At 39.0% G+C, this 17,298-nt stretch overlaps 1 protein-coding gene across 11 annotated transcripts in view; it reads right to left on the bottom strand.

Moving 5' to 3' along the window:
• TNRC6C (trinucleotide repeat containing adaptor 6C) overlaps nucleotides 1–17,298 on the bottom strand; it is a 336,978-nt gene that overhangs the window by 79,718 nt on the left and 239,962 nt on the right. For all 11 annotated transcript variants that reach the window (XM_056332439.1, XM_056332456.1, XM_056332471.1 and 8 more), the window contains 2 exons: nucleotides 11,369–11,468; nucleotides 10,496–10,517 (listed from right to left, as the gene is read on the bottom strand). In XM_056332439.1, coding sequence (XP_056188414.1) covers nucleotides 10,496–10,517; nucleotides 11,369–11,468 — 122 coding nt within the window. The remainder of the gene's footprint in view (nucleotides 1–10,495; nucleotides 10,518–11,368; nucleotides 11,469–17,298) is intronic.

Below are 17,298 nucleotides of genomic sequence, written 5' to 3'. Positions count from 1 at the left end.
CCAGAGCAAACAGAAGGGAAGGGCCTCCCTCATACGTACATCAGAAAAGAACTGAAAATGCAGCAGGGACAGCCTACCACCTCCAGCAGTCAGGAAGTTTTCTTATCATTTGTTTATCAGGCCTAAACAACTTCTGCAGAAACTGTTGGGAAATTAAAGTAAATAATGAATTTAAATGTATACTTCAGAGGACTACCTGCAGAGGGAAAATGGTTAGTGATCTAAGAGGAGAAAGAAGAAGAGATGAAGAAGAAACTCCACAGTACCAATTCAAGATCCTCACAGAATTAAGGGAAGAGGGCATCTGAAATCTGGGAGCATCTTATAGGAAGACGAGTTGAGGGACAGATAATGAGAAAAATCAGCAGCAGCACTGCTATGAAACAGCTTGGATTACAGAGGTGTAATGGAGTGAGCCCGAGAGGCACAAAAAATAAGCCTCAGATTTTACTTGTAAACGGCAGTAGGTTGCAGTTACACAGGTTAACTCAAAGGTCACTTAATAATCCTTAAATTACAGTGTGCTGGTTTTGGCTGCGATAGAGTTAATTTTCTTCACAGTAGCTAGTATGGAGCTGTGTTTTGGATTTGTGCTGAAAACAGCACGGATAAAGGAGGGATGTTTCTGTTACTGCTGAGCAGCGCTCACACAGAGCCAAGGACTCTTCTGCTCCTCACCCACCCCACAGCGAGCAGGCTGGGGGACACAGGGAGCTGGGAGGGGACACAGCCAGGACAGCTGACCCCACTGGCCCAAGGGATGTCCCATACCATATGGCATCATGCTTAGCAGACAAAGCTGAGGGAAGAAAGAGGAAGGGATGTTTGGAGTTACGGTGTTTGTCTTCCAGGTCACTCACCATCATATATGCTGGAGCCCTGCTCTCCTGGCGATGGCTGAACCCCTGCCCGCCCATGGGAAGTGGTGAATGAATTCCTTGTTTTGCTTTGCTTGTATGGGCAGCTTCTGCTTTACCTATTAAACTGTCTTTATGACAGCTCACGAGTTTTCCCACTTATTCACCGATCCTCTCCCCCTTGCCCCTGTGAGGCCAGTGAGCAAGCGGCTGCATGGGGCTGAGTTGCCAGCTGGGGTTAAACCACGACATACAGAAACTGCATTTAAAAAATAATCCTGGACTAACCTAACTGGAAGGAGTTCCAAAGCAGAGAAACATAAATTATTATGGTTTGGAAAACAGCTTGAAAACACTAGCACGAGGCACAACTAAGTGGGCTGTTATGTATAAAAGAGGATAGACAGAAAGGCCCCTGCAGAGGAGGGGAAAGATCTGCTGTCCACATACTGGGCAAATCAGCCAAGAAAAAATGGGCTTAAGTTACAGGAAAAACTGTTCAGGCTGAGTACGAAGATGACTTTCCAGAAATAATCAAGACATCTTTCAAGAACATCTGATGGGCCTGTCTGGCAGTGGGGAGATGGATAAGACAATCCCTTCCTGCTCACCTAAAGGGATATATCTAGTCCTACAATTCTAAGACTTCAGTGTGGCATTTTAATTTTTAATGGAGTTGAGGACTCACCAGTTCTGGAGCTTAGGAACTCATGTGCTTCCAAACAGAAGTTCATGAGAGCCTGCCTGGCCTTGGAAAGATGAAAGGTTCAGCTCCATAGAGATGAATTAAAAAAAAAGAAATCTGAAGCAGCCAAATCCGAAATTATGTCAGAAACATTAAAAGCATCCTGAAAACAGGAGGATGGATCTTCAGGAAACTCTATGATAAGACAGAGAACTTCTTCTGTTACCAAGGGAAGAGGCAATCATGAGCTTAAATCATGCCTCAAGTTCAGCCATTCCCCTTGGGCGAAGAGTAATAATGGTTGCTGACAAGCTTAGGGCAGCTGAGGAGTGTCCAAAGCATTTCGTGGTACTATTAAACGCAGGTCCCACAAGAACTGCTTAGTATGAGCCACTGCTGCCACGACACAAAGCCAGGGCTGGATGCTTAAAAAGAAAATCACCTCCTTTCATGGTGATCTTGGACCTGCAATCAACCTCATGAGTAACCACCTCTTAGGATACTAACGCACACTACACCACCTAAACCAGTTCAGGAGTAATCTGAATGATCAGATGCACCAGGCAAACCTGGCCAGAATGCTTCAGAGCATTCACCAGAGTGTGAGCTGGTTAAACAGACATTTTAAGTAGTCCTGTAGGATTTGCAAAGTATGGGCTACCACCTTTAACGACTCAGGAAAAGCATTAAAATCATCTAGCAAAACACAGGGAAGTCAAGAGGCAGCCCAGGTTCTCAGAGCAGAGGAATGTTAACACCAGATAGTCAACAGGAGAACACCAGGTCCCTCAGGCCAAAGGCTTCACACACAGCGTCAAAGAATCAGAACACGTCTTCGTTTCCTTCATTTTCCCAAGACAACCCTCTTCAGCATTTGTAGAGTAACTACCCCAAGAGCATGTACTAGAGTTACAGTTCGAAGCCGTTTCCATCCTTCCCAAGGAAGGGAGCAAGAAACATTAGAAAACCTGCATCTCTCTCAGAACAGTCATTACCAAACTGAGCTAATGCATTTCCTGAGGAACCTCTCTTCAAGCTTACAGTTCGCAGATCTTACAGATATTATATTTATATGCAATACAAGCCTCCTCAGGGTACTAAGATGATAATCTAATAATGGAAAGTGGGCCGCACACTGCAAGTAATTCAAAGCTGATAGGTTTTCATGGAAAGGCATCACAGCAACCAACAGTTTCCCATGAAACAATGACCTAAGTGAGACAGTCCTCAGGGAAGACAAGAAACTGCCTTCATGTACAAGTTTCTTTAAAAGAAGGGTAAAAGCAAGTGACAGGCTTTAATTTTGAAAGTAAAGGCAGGGCCACACTGATAACATAGGTGAGCTGTGCCGTAAAGCCACTTCCAAGAGAAAAACAACCTCAAGAGTCTGCTGGGTGGGCAAGAAAGCTAAGCAATGCAGGGAGGTGTTCCCTGTTATTATCACTAGATACAGAACATAGTGCTGGTATGTTAAAATGGAAAAATGCACCTGGTCTCTAGTACTGGGGCATATACGCTCTGATGGACAACAAATATCAGACAGCATTCTGTTTATAATTAGAAAACAGTTATTTGACAAGCAGACCGATAAAAGAACATAATACATGCTATTGTCTGAACTGTTGTGATGCCAGAAAGTGCAGCAGTTTGACCGTTTCACAGTCTACATGCTTAAACACTGCATTAGGCAATGCCCATTACTGAAAAAGCAGTCTATCGCCGAGTATGAAAGCACACACTGTGGGCAGATAAATAACCATAAAACAGCATGCAGTTTGATCATAACTACCACTATTATCATTGTGTAGCTGTGATAAAATTTATATTCTAGAATATTCAGTTGTCAACAACTGTACTGGCAGTTGTTTTGTTTTTCAGAAAGCAAGCCAGGGATTTATCTGACAGGCATTGCCCACCAAGGGGCACCCTGACAATTAGGTCTAGATGAGAAAAGCCAAACTGGTGTTACTTAATTTATCCTTATTCTCTTTGCACAGAGTACTCTTGTAGAGATAATATCCCAGGCTTGAAATTTATTTGACAATGGACAGATGAAAGCATGTAGTCCTACTACCTTTAAGCAGGATATCAGTCCTTACAACATTCAGAGCATTTGAAAAATACTTTGTCAACTGTGTCTCGTGTTGAAAAGCTCCCAGTTTTAAAACTACATATATACAGGTCAGGCTGTTGCCGTCCTCAATCTGATAAGCCCAGATCACTTTCTAATGGCGGAAACTGAGAAAAGGCAAACCACAGGGAAGACTAGAGCAATATTCTGTCTGTATTTGTATTATAAGCACATGCCCAAATTTGCATGATGGCAAACTACAACAGAGTATCTCTAGGAGTAAAAACTACCTCTGAGGAATAATAAGAATTGTCAAGGATCTCTGACTTGAGCTCTTACCTACTTTTCTATATCCAGCCAAGGAATCTGCAAAGCTTACAAAGCAACCACTGAATGGGACCGGAGGTGCTTACTCGAGCAGTAAGAAGCAGCAGCAACTCTAGGCAAAGATACCAAAGCACTCTGCACCTCTTTGTAGGGCAGCTGTCCTGTAAATGCAGCTCAGAGTAGGAGCACATTAGGAAGAATATATCTCATGGTTTCCATTTTATTTTCAAGAACCCCTGGAGTTTTGCATGTGTTTGTTTTTCTTTAAGACATAAATGCTTTTGCCAAAAACCTGTAATAATCGCTTTGGTGCCTGAAGAGCGTTCATTTAAAAGCTAAGGGATCTACACAGCTTCACAAGAGCTACAGAAGACCTAAACCTTCAGAACAGTCAGTCCTTGGTTGCAGGGTCAAGGTGTCCAGCCTTGACAAACCCTCTCCTGCAAAAAGACACCAATTCTCAATGCTACAACTTATCACTAGATGGGACTAGCAAACCAGCAAGGACTAACACAGAAAGTGCTCGCAAATACAGCTTGCAGTTTAGTAAAGATTATCCATACACTTACTTGTTACCTTCAATTTTTCTCCTTTGCTTCATAATGGCAATGTTCATTTGAAGCAAGATATTCATAATGTTGCTTACAACTTGTGAGAGCAAAGAGTGTATTAAATAGCACTGAACTACTGCCACCACAACTCAAGACAGCATGTCACAGCCATCCCACCCGAAACAATAAGCAGGAAACCAAAGTTTTTTTCTGTACTAGTTAACTCCAAGCCTCCCAGCTCATTCTTCTTGCTTTGTCTCCTTGAATATGCGAATTTCTCTTCCTGCCCACTCCAATCTTTGTATTTTCTATTCCTTTTCACCCAGGATTATGGCAGGGACTCTACAAACTATCTTGATACTCTGTTCTTTGCAGATTGTAAAATCATAATCACTTCCCTATCAGAGAAGTGGTATCTTGCTTATAAGAACAAATTCATGTTTGTTTAAAGATACTTATAATAGCAAAACACCATGATGATAATGTTTATCAAAAAGAAAACATTTTTTTTTTATAAAGCCTTAACATATGGCAATAGGTTATCATTGCGTTATCAAATGACTGCATATTAAGATCTAATTGAAGAACTTATTACAGTGCTCCCCCTCCTCCTGCAATGATGATTTATGGCACATTTTGTCACTACAATGTTCAGCAGTTCAGTACAAACACAGCACTTAACTAACAAGATGGCAGAGGCAGATATTCAAGCATAAGCTATAAATACTCAAATGAGTCAGAGGTTGTAAGTCTGTTGTAAATCATACCTCATTTGTAGGTTGAAACACATTTTCTAATCTTATGTATGAACCTCTACTGGTTCCTACAATAATATGACACAATCTAAAAAAAAAAAAAGTTTTGAGTTTTCCTAAAGAAAAGACCGATTGTGTTCCTTATGACTATATACTCATGACTATACTTAAAATACTGATTAAATTCTCTATAAAGTTTAGTTTTCCTTACTTCCTACAGTATTACCATTAAACAACTGTAGTATCTACCTCAGCCAGAAAAAGCACATCAATGTACATAAAACTGCATTTCTGTATGAGCAGAACTAAGCGTTAGGTTACAGGAAGGTAATTCACATCCAAACAAGTTCACACAGAGAACACTAACAGCCTATTTGGGCAGGGTAAGTAAAGAATCAATTTAAAACGATGCAACCATCTACATGGTTGATTTGGAAATGAAAATACCTGGCTTTCAAGAAAGGGATTCCACTGCTTCTGCCATCCAAACAGAAATGCCAGCGCAGGCGACAGGATCTCAGATCTTTTCCTTCATTCTTTTTTTCCTTTTAACTCCCATTTACAATACAGTTGACCATGCTCCTCCAGATAAAATAGACAGTACTGCTTGTAGTATAAAAAAATGCTAGGCAAATTTTAAAAATAATCTGAAGAAAGTATGCCAACACTTGCGACACCACAAATGGCTTATCAAGCAACCACATACTGTTAAATGCTTTCTGTTATTTTTAAGCCCCCCGAAATAAAACATATTAAAGCGTCTACCTTGGCAGAATAACGTCTCAGTCTGCTAACAACCTTCCTGACTCTGCAAGCTGCATATCAAAATCCTCATACAATGAGGAGTCCCAAGACGAGGGGAAAGCTCCAGAAACACAGCACAAGTGGGGAATGATGCTCAAGCTCAGGATACACTGCACCACCTTAACAGAGGATGGGCAGCACTGGACAGGCTGCTGAATCCCAGGATTATTGCAGCTATTCCATCTCGTGCAATCCTGCTTCATCCCACAAGCAGTGAGCTGAAGTTCCCATTTTCCCCTTAGAAAGTCCACATCTCTCTTCCATGCTCCATGCCACGAACATGCTAAAGACAGACCTACAAGTACCATGAAGTTCAAAGAGGCAGAGACTGGCCATCTGCTTTAGACTAAAGGGGAAAAAAAAAGTATCTTCCAGATTAATGTTTCTAATCAAATGTTTACTGAAGTATCTCCTATGTTAGACTAAAAAATTTTTTTTTTACTTCTGTGCTTGCAGATTTAACACTTACCTTCATTGTAGATAATGCTGGAGAAATGGATAGGTATTTTGCTTTTCAATTACTGTGGCAGATGTCTGAGTAACAACCCACTTAAGCTATTTTATGCCAACACTTCAACTTTTAGACACAGAATTCAGCTGGGATGGGAGTAAAGCAGTAAAGGAACAGATCACCTATGTGCTGACTAAACCTGAACAAGATGGCTAGAAGAGTTAGGCAGCAAAATACGTTGACCTCATAGTATTTACCACAAGCATCAGTCTCTTAGAAGTCCCCTGTAGTTAGTGAGTAACAGCCATTTACCATACTAGTGACTATTTACCAAACAGTGCAAAACTTTTACTGGTAGTTACAGCTGAGTGTTTTCATTACAAAAGCCTTTATACACGAAGTTTCTTTATGAAGTGCATATAAACTGGCAAGAGTTTACATACTTAAAATAAACACTAATAGGCTGTGCTCAATAGTCCTGTTCTCAAAAAAATTACCATAAAAGAACAGTACTGTGGAAGTACAAATGCACAGTGCGCAATAAAAACATGTTGATTTCCCACCTCATCTAATTCTGCAGTGCTCCTCTCCAGCTGAACAGGAAGACTACTTTCATTTGTTTTCAAGTAATTGAGAAACATTTCAGCTACTTATCAGCTCTTCAATCTTTTTTTTCCTTTCACACATTCCCTAGAATTGTTGCCAACAGGGTATTTATAAGAGTCAGCCTAACAAAAATACTCTGGCAGACAATGTTGCAGAAGAGAAGTAGAAACTGAAGCAGTTGTTATGTAGAGAAGACTTTAAAGAGTTGGATCCTTGTTTAAACAGAAAAAAGTAATTTGTTTAAACAGACACAAGAGCTGTGTAAGGGAGCACTTCCTACCCCTGGACCAGTAACTCCAGAAGCAGCCACATACCTTTCCTCTATTGGTGGAACACGTGTTTATTTTGGAAGGGGTTTGTGCTCCACATCACAAATGGAAACATTCAGCTCAGTCTGAGGCCTCAGAGCAGTATTTAACTGACAACACACCGTACACCCCCCCACAGGAAACCTCCTTCCTCTTTACTAGTTTCTCTTTCCAGAGGCCTCACCAGCGACTGAACGTGCAACAGCCAGTAGCATCTTAGAGCGAATTATTACTACGCATACAAAGCCTTTGAGTTAATTATTAGATAGGACAGTATCTCCACATTTTCCATTGTGCTAGAGAAGTAATTCAAAATCTTAACATTAATTAAAAAGCACCTTGATCACAGCATATGTTTTTAGTACAGAATAAGCCACAGGCTAACTTTCCTACTGCTTAACAAGTCCCACTGTTTGTCCCATCCTAGCTACTACAAGAAAGCACCTTCTGCTTCAAAAATACTGCTGAGAGCAAACAAGAAACAGAACAAACATACTGTCTCCAATCAGCCGAAAAACAAAACCAGAAAAAACCCTTCCATATCCCATATGTGTAACAGTTTTCTCCAATATGACCCAAACAGTGTTAAGCATCAATCACTGCTATAGCAACCGAGTTGCACAACTGAATGACACCTACATGAAATAAAGCGTGGGGTTTTTTTCCTAAGTTACCACAAGCAGCTACATTAAGTCACATTCATAAAGATCTTGTCCTTCTGAAATCTAGAATAGGAATGTTTTGCAAAAGGTTCAGTTCCAGCCTAGTTTTAGCCTTTGACTTAATACACCCTGTACATTGGCATGCAGTACCTGCTGCAGTCAATTCACCCAGTCTTACTGTGTCATCCTGTCTTTACAAAGAATTTATTTGCTGTGTCCCAGATACGAAATAAATAAATCAAATTCAATTATGATCCCCGTACTGCCTTTTAATTCTAGTAGCATTTGTCATTCAACTTTAAAAATGTATCAAAATAACATACTTAAAAATGTATTAAAACAACGTAACTTGGTGCAGTACTGAATTAAAAGTTTATAGTCAACTTTGAATACTGTATGAAAAATATTCATTCAAACTTAGAATTAATATTTTCTATATTTTAAGAAATTCCTGCTACCTACCATAAGCTTGTGTAAAACCCTCTTAAGGATAAATGTAAGAAAACCGCATCATGAAGTGGAAATAAGACATTCCCACAGAGCAACCTAAAAGCATCTAGCAGTTGCCTGCCAAAAGCAATTAGAAGGGTCAGCCACATGGCTGTAATTAGCCACTGTAACCACTGCCCCTTGTGCTGCCCACGAGCCGTTTGGTTCCTCTACAGGCCAGGTCAACTCTTTCCAGCAAAGCCTACAAAAAGGTGCATTGCTGCTTCTGATAGATGAAACAATAAAAGCCAGGACTGCTTAATCTTTAACATAACTACCTTTACTTACTGCTATCTTCTGCCCAATTCATATTTTATAGCAGTAGCGCGGGATGCCTAAATACAAAGATAATGGACAAAAAAAATACCCCAAACAGATGGAGGAACGCATTCCCTAAATTTGAAAGAAATTAGCTCACAAGTGTACCTGAAAAACTGGAGTTACTATCATGCTACTTTTGAAAACTTAAACTTGACATTTTCAAGCAATTAAAAACAAAGCTGTCACAACAAAGACAGAAATAACAATATCCCACAGAGGAAAGCAGAGGCACTGTGTTTCAATATTAACAGAAATGAAGAGCCACTGTATTAACACTTGAAAATTAACTTAGTTACTTTGACAGCAAAAACATCCACCATTGAATTATGACATTAAAAAGTCATTATAATACATTATAGAACAGTGAAACCTTTTCACACAGAAATGAGTGGATACAGAGAACAAAACACGTAGTAGCGTGGAAACAGAAATATTCCATTTAGATAGAAATTGCTCTGATGTATCTTTAATTCTGACTTTTTTCATTCAATGGAGATTTTGAGGGGCTTAGCTATTTCTGCTACCTTCTTCTCCTGACAACAAAATCCACTGTTATGAACTACATGAGATCTTACAGGGCAGATGCAACACAATTCAGATGAAAATTTTCTAATTTCATACTTTCTATGAAAGAACAATTTGGAAAGAAAAGGACATAATTTGAATAAATTACTTGTTAGAGTTTCTTTGTTATGGAGTTAAGACTATTTTTCTGAATGCAGTATTACTGAAGCAATACTTAAATTCTGCTGTATAAACACATAAAAAGTGTTTGAAACATAAGTTGTTTTGTCAACCCCATATGTTAGGCTTGGCTCTTCTCTAAATTCCCAGTCTTTGGGAATCTGGGAAGCTGTACTTGTCTGTCACCTAATTACCCAGCAATAAGTAACAGTGCATATTAACTCGTTCAGAACTGTTCCACAGCCCTGAGTTCTGTGTGGTGCCATGTAAATCAAAGGACAGACCAGATAAAACAACTGTTCGCCAACAGCTGCAGAAGAGAGGCATTACCTTGACTCTCTTCCTCACCCTTTTTGAGGCCATAGCTTCATTAACATTTCTCCTAGAGCACCTAGGAGTTCACTGCCCCGAAAAGGAGAATGCCTTGCTCATCTGTGCTGCAAACCAGTTCAATTCACTCATGTAGAAAACCCACACGGAGAGGAAAAAAGGCAGTGAGGGAAACAGCTTTCTTCTAAGTTCAATGAGTTGAATCATGCATGCAGGGGGAGAGATTCACCCTTTTTGGTGGCAATTAGTTGTCTCTGAAATAGATAAATAACTACTAGCAACTAAATAGAAAACTACATCTGTCTTGACATTAGACAAAAAAGATGACATACGTTCTTATATTTCACAGAAATTTAATCCATATATTCTTGTCAAAAATGTGTCACATAATACCTAGCAAGATAAGCAAAGAAAAAGCTTATGCTGATAATACAAACATAGTCAGCTCCTTCAACAAAAGTCTATGAACAGAATTATCCTGGTAAGATATACTCTCCCCATTAAAAAGACACAAGGAATAAAAAGTACAAGCACATTTTTTAAATGAACTTACAAAAATACCAAACGGTTCACCAAGAATAAACACGAATTTACCTTTGGTTTTTTGTTCAGCAGCCTGAAAGAAGAAAAGAACAAAACAAATCAACTACTTAATATTCAAAATGATACCTAATGATTATAGGGCTGCAGGTCTAACTTTTTGCAGGAACTGCTTACATAAATCAGCATTAGTTTGAACTAAGGATTGGAGAATGTTAGTTTAATTCCAGATATTAGGAGCATATACCTCGTCTAATGGAACAGCTACACTTGGCTGATGGAAGCCAAAAGCAGAGGCCAAAGAGACAGTATAAATCCTGAACCAAATGGTACATTTATGACCTTTTTAACACTCAGCAGAATTGACTTCCATGCATTGTCCTGTATCCTTTTGAATTCATACACACCATTATCTTACGTGGATTAACTGCACATTTTGTGAAGACCTACCCTTTCTAATCCATTTGGAATCTATCCACTTTTTTTTTAATAATGCCTAGTTTTTAACCTGGAAAAAACAGTGATCAATTCCTATCCACATCCTAAGGACCATTTAAGATTGAAACTATGTAATCCAGAAAATGAGACAGGAAAATGCACACCACAGAAAATGCGCAATGGCCTCAGAATCCACAGTCACTTCAGTATCAGTTGAGACTAATCCAGTTAACTGTGCATTGACGCTGATGAGGAATATTCACGTGACACAGCTGTGGGAGCAGTAACTTAACATCAGGGGATGGTAAGCAGCTTGGGAATGCTAATGAACTGTCACAACTGCTTTTACAGAGATTTTCTGACCGCAACCTCACTCAAAGTCAACAGGACTTGCTCACTTGTGTCAGAATTATTCACAGAGTTAAAACCAGTATCTGTACATTACATGTAAAACTGAATATATCATTTAAAACAGTAACATGAACAAACCTTTTTCTGAGCACCTTCCTTCTTTTTCTTTTCTTCCTGCTTTTTCTTTTTCTTTTCTTCCATCAAATGTTCCTCTTCTTGTGTTTCTTGTTCTTTCTCCCTATTAAGAATAAAGGTCGAGAAGAGCTTTTCAATAAGATGAAGTTTATCTAGGAAGGTAAGCATTCCATTCTTATATTGCTAACTTTCTACATCTCAAGTCCAAAAAAAGGCCACTTCCAATGCTGTAATAAAATAATTATTTAAAAGCTCTTCCAAAATTAAAACCAATGTCAAATAAAATAGTAGTCAATAAAATTTCAGAAAGAATACAGTTTGTTTGGAGCGTCTTTTCACATGCACTCAAAAGTATTACTTAATATTAGCACATTCTAGGGAAAGGAAGTTTGGGGGGGCACGGCGGAAAAGAGGGAGATGACACTGAACAAACCCCAAGTAATTAATGCAAGTTCTGCTGGCTTTCAACAGCTATGATTCACAACACACCTTAAAGATCATGAGCAAGCACATTATTTTCCAGCTATTTTTCTTTTTCTGATCAAACACATACTGTATTAATTTCTCATATGCATCAAATTTGTTCTCAAGGACTTGTAAACTAATGCCCAGATTAATTCAAATCATTGTAGCTTTTGTCCATCCTATAAATTCTAGCTGAAGAATTTGCATGAATACGAAGCAAGACTGTTCCAGCAGCATCTTGGTTAAAATTTAACCTAAAATTGTCCCAAATCAAGAAGAACATCTATTTGAAACACCACCATCTATGTTTTCTTTGTCCAGCACCATAATAAATGGCTATAACAATGACTCTCCCCAACATCCTTCCAAATAAATACCAATGCAAATTAATTTACTTCTCTATAACTATTTTATCTTCCTTGACAGCTCTGTAGGTTTTGATCATTTATTAGCCTGACAGATCTTCTGAGAATACTCAGTTTCTGTTGGGCTGAAACCATTACTATTATTATTGTGTTTGAGGTCTTCCAATTATTCAATGAGATCACTTCTAGCTTAACTTATTATTGCTTTACATTTAACTTACCAAAGTCTACAACCCTTGCCTTTTGTTGTTTGTTAAAAAAGGTCTTTTTAGCTACAAAACTCTTTGCTCAATGGTTTTATCACAACAGGGCAGGGCAGGGCAGGGCTTCCCTTTACCTACAGGTAAAAGATACTCCAGATTTTGCTCATTGCGTCTTCAAACATTCCCCATGAAACTTTTTGCCTTTTAACCGCTTCTTTTATTTTCCTTTTATTAAGTTTGCACATGCTTACATAGTTTCCCTTTTTATTAATAAAAAGGATTATTGTAGTAATTTGGGGGGAATTTTGACTGTTGAAGGGTGCCCTGTTTTTTTCACTTGCCTGAAAATACTGATTTTGGCTTTAGACATAGATGCTTTAATGCTTACAAAGATCCTGCACAGCGCTCCAGACTAAACCAAAAGCAGCTTCCCTTTTCCGTGTGTTACACAAAATAATAAACATTACAGTAAGGAATACAGAGGTCTAAACATAGGTGTTGGTGCCCTTTTCAGACACTTTGCAGCACTCAAACTATTGACAGAAGCAGATATTGACAGATATGGCAAGACCCAGACTCTGGAACAGCAGCTGGAGGTCAGGCACATCTGGAAGTGCTTGGTGCACAATGGGAGCGCTGGACATCTGAAGTGGCATTAGATATCTGTATTTTAAATACTGAAGCACCTTCTGTCATGACAAAAAATTCATCACCTCCATGCTTGCTCAATTTCATGCCAATTTCAAAGGGCCAATTTTCAAATATTGTACTGTAAATCCATGTCTGATAAACATTTTGCTCTTGAGAGTTACAGTTGGGTATTTGTATCACATATGTCATACTGCACTTAAGAGTATTTAAAATTGTACTTCTGAATGGGTTTTCTAGGACTTTGCAAAAAGGGATGAATTACATTGCCCAAAGAAATGGAGTTGAAACCATAACAGATTTGACTTTATTCCTGTTAGCTCTGGGAAAGAACAGAAGTCCCCAGGATTTCTGTAACTACAAAGTAACAACATTCAGTCCCTTCAGTTTTAGTGCTCCCTACCCAAGTCACATCAGACTCTACAAAGCCCATGTCTTCAAGTGAACTCTCCCAAGCTGTCAGACTATCGCCAAAGGAAGTCCTAGCCTTTTTTTTTTTTTTTTTTTTTAAAAAGCAGGTGAATGAAACAAGTCAGTGCAAAATGAGAATATTTTTGGTTTCCTCTTGCTCGTACTTAAGAAAACCCACAACATTACATCAATTCCAGGACACCACAATGACATTTAAATCCCTTTCAACAGTCAGTGCAGTATTTAAACAAAACAAAGCAAACAAACTATAAAAAAACACACACACACACCCCAAAAAAATCACTACCACTTTGCTTAATTTGCCAAGGTTTCTTTAAGCTATGAAAGTATATATTTCCTGATTTTCTTGTTAGGGCTTTTTTACATCGAGTTCCTTTCATAGAATCATAGACTACCAGGCTGGGAGGGACCTCGAGCATTGTCTGGTCCAATCTTCCTTCGCAAAAGCACAGCCTAGACAAGATGCTCCAGCACCCTGCCCGGCCGAACCTTACAAGTGTCCCACATTGGGGACCAACTTTCATCACTGCCAAAGTCTCTTCACTGAGACTGGGCTCCACTTAGAACTTCTCTATTCCCAGCCTTTCCGTTCCCTAAAGATGGTTGTTTTGACGTTTCCCAAGCACTGTTATTCCCTCCCTTATGCAGGCAACATACCACGTCAGAGGCTTTTCAAAACCAAAGAGCAAACATTCTGCTCTTTTAAAAATACAGTGTATTTTATTACCATACTATCATATCAATTACAACATAAGAGGTAGAAGTGCCACTCCTAGCAGAAAGCTATTTGGTTGTGGCTTGGGTTTTTTTAGTTGAGATTAAAATAACCTCAGATTAACTCAGAAAATGATACTGTAATTTTTAATGGAGTTCAGTTTTCAAAACCGATTTACGTAATGACACTTCTGAATACATGTGCTTTAAATATGCTTAAAATAGTAATAAAGCTCCAAGTGGCCTCTCAGACAACAACTCTTCCTGTCACTTCTAGGCAGAAATTAGTCATCTAAGAGCAAAACAAAAGGAAAACAATAAAAACACATTGCTATATAAAGTTTGATTACATTGTCAAAGTCATGTGCTTCAGTTTTACTTCCTGAGCGACAATTTAATCTGTTACAGTATATACACTACAAAAATTATGAATACAAAGATGATATGATTTAAACCAGAAGTGTCTTAGAGTATATTAGTAGGAGTTTACCTTTTTCATATACATGGATCTGATGTATCAGAACCACGGGAGACTTTTATGAGCAGAGACCAAAGAGTTTTATTATAGTGTCAAGTGTTGTTTTTCCAGATTGCAATTAGCTTATCAAATCCACATCTAAACCAAGATTATCTTTAAAGTACACATGCTTAAGAGCTCTTTCTGAATAGGAAAGCAAGACAAAATGCAGGTCATGGTCAGAACAGCTCGAGAACTATGGCTATGTTCTGTCAAAGCCTGTTGCAGAAAGGCTTATTAATCCCTTTTAAAAATTAACACATCTAGGCTGATTGGCTTTACTAAGCTCAGTGAGAACTTCAGTTTTCTAGTTGGTATCAGATATTGGATTGCTTTCACATCTGAAACCACAGCTGGTATTTTGAATTAGCACTGATTCTAACAGGATTCTGCAATACACCTTTTGGGAATATTGTGTTCTAAAACAAGTTTCAAGAAGAGTCCACTTGTGTTATTAACATGCAAGGTTATTACCCATATAGTGGTTTGTAATTCAGAAGTTCCTGCAATAGCTGAGGACTAAACTAAGACCTGTCTCATCCCTCCATGTGACACAGCTCCAAACCTAACAGCCTAATGAATTTTATTTGCATATTTAAGATACTGAAGATTTATTTACATAGGAAAACTGCCTGCAATACCTCTTCAGAATTGCATTCTTAATCTTGGTCTACATATATTTTTGCCTCGTTTAGCCCAATGACAGAATAGCTCCCACACCTTCATTCTGAAATACCTCTTGTACCTTAAATCCACATCCTACTTTATGCTGGAACTGACAGAAATCCTACAAATCACATAGAGTTGCTTAAGTATTGCTCTGATTTTGACTTTGCCCAGCATACAACAGGGCATCATGCATTTCTGCACACAGGTTTTTCCTAACAGTGATGATGGTGGAGGGGAGGGAAGAATTCTTTCAACTCAAATTGTAAGGAACTGATAAATAATCACCCAAAGGCAGGCTACCAAAGCATGCCAAGCAGGCTTTTTGGAAGGAACTAACAGAGCCACGCATCATTACAGGTGATAACAGGGGGTGTGGAAAGCACAGGCATGAAACACGAAGTAACCATCTACCTAGTTCTCCAAATCTAGTATCACACAGTTTCAATAGAAACTAATAAAATTACTATTGAAAAAATTCTTCAAGATCCTACTCTAAATGGTAAGAAAGAAGTGGCTGCGATCATGAAGGCAGAAAGCAGATTTAAGGGTGGCAATGACATGGAATGAAAAAATTAACAACAAAGAGCAGTCAGTACGGGAAAGACAGGCTTCAACTAATTCAGAACTACTGAAAAATACTGTCACATAGGAAAAGGCATGCATTGTTCCTTGGAAATCACCAAAAATCTAAATGACAATGCAAACACCCTAACGTATAGGAGAAATGTTATGCAAAAACAAGAGGTCCCTCTGTTTTCATGACTGCTACAGCAGATAAACTAAAACTCCGCATTTGCCTATCGCTAATTTTGTTTCCTGCTTCACTAGTTATCCAGCCCAGCTTTCTGTAACCTTTCTAGAGTAAATATCAGTGAAGGCAAGAAGCTGGTGTGACTTTAAAAGTGCCAGCTTTTTTCCCTTGATATCTAGGCTCGGTCATTAATCAAGAAGAGTCAAACTGGTCCCTAATTACATGCTCTCCTATCACCTCAAAAAAGAAAGAAACACATAGAACTAGGTCAAATAAATAAGAAGGAATATAAAAAAAACCCAGCACAAACACATGGGGACAAAAATGAGAAAGGCCAGCAATGTATTAGCATTGTGCATATAAAAAAATACAATATATTAGAACTGTACAACCTTTAAGTGCCTCATTAATAAGCAAGCGGAAACATTACTTTTAGTACTCAGTGGGAAAGGAGGACTATATTGCTTCAGCCTTCACTGAAGAGGTCAGCTGGGAACAGATGGCCAGCAACTATCTGAACGGGTGCTGAGCCTGCAGAGGACAACAGCTTCATGTTGCTCTTCCCTAGGTACGGAGGTGATGGCAGATGCAGCACAGAGCCACCAACCCAGCTGCTTCTACCCCAGCACCTCTGCCACCACCACTGCCATGTTTCATTCTGGCTTCTTCACCCAAAAAGGCTGTTGAAAACAGCTCCAAGCAAGAATCAAGGTGTGTTTGTTACGGCCCTTTTCCCCAAATTTAGGAAGAAGGAATGATCCAACTTCTCAGGAAAACCTGAACTGGCAAGGAGAAAAAGGAGATGGAACAAACATTTTGCTACCACCCCAACCAGAAAAAGTCAGGCCACCAAAAGAATGAACAGCTTAAAAAGTTCTGAGAGAAACTAGGTTTTCCAGTGGCTAGGCCTGATGTAATGTACCAGTACAACTGTCTAAGCCACTAGCGATTACCTTTATCGGCAGAAGATGGATGGCACTCCAGAAGACTAGCAAATGGCAAAGACTGCATATATAATTTTAAATGGGGAAGGGATAAAAAACGTCAGTAAGAGCCAACACAAATTTGTCAGGGGTGGGGGAGGAGCCTGGTTCTCATATTTTTCCTATGCTATATTTGCAGGTTATTTTTGAAAAGGACAAATGTCAGGAAACAGAAGTAATTTACTG

This window comes from Falco biarmicus, chromosome 1, assembly GCF_023638135.1.
Source record: "Falco biarmicus isolate bFalBia1 chromosome 1, bFalBia1.pri, whole genome shotgun sequence".
NCBI lineage: Eukaryota > Metazoa > Chordata > Aves > Falconiformes > Falconidae > Falco > Falco biarmicus.
This window is presented reverse-complemented; position numbering and strand designations above follow the sequence as displayed.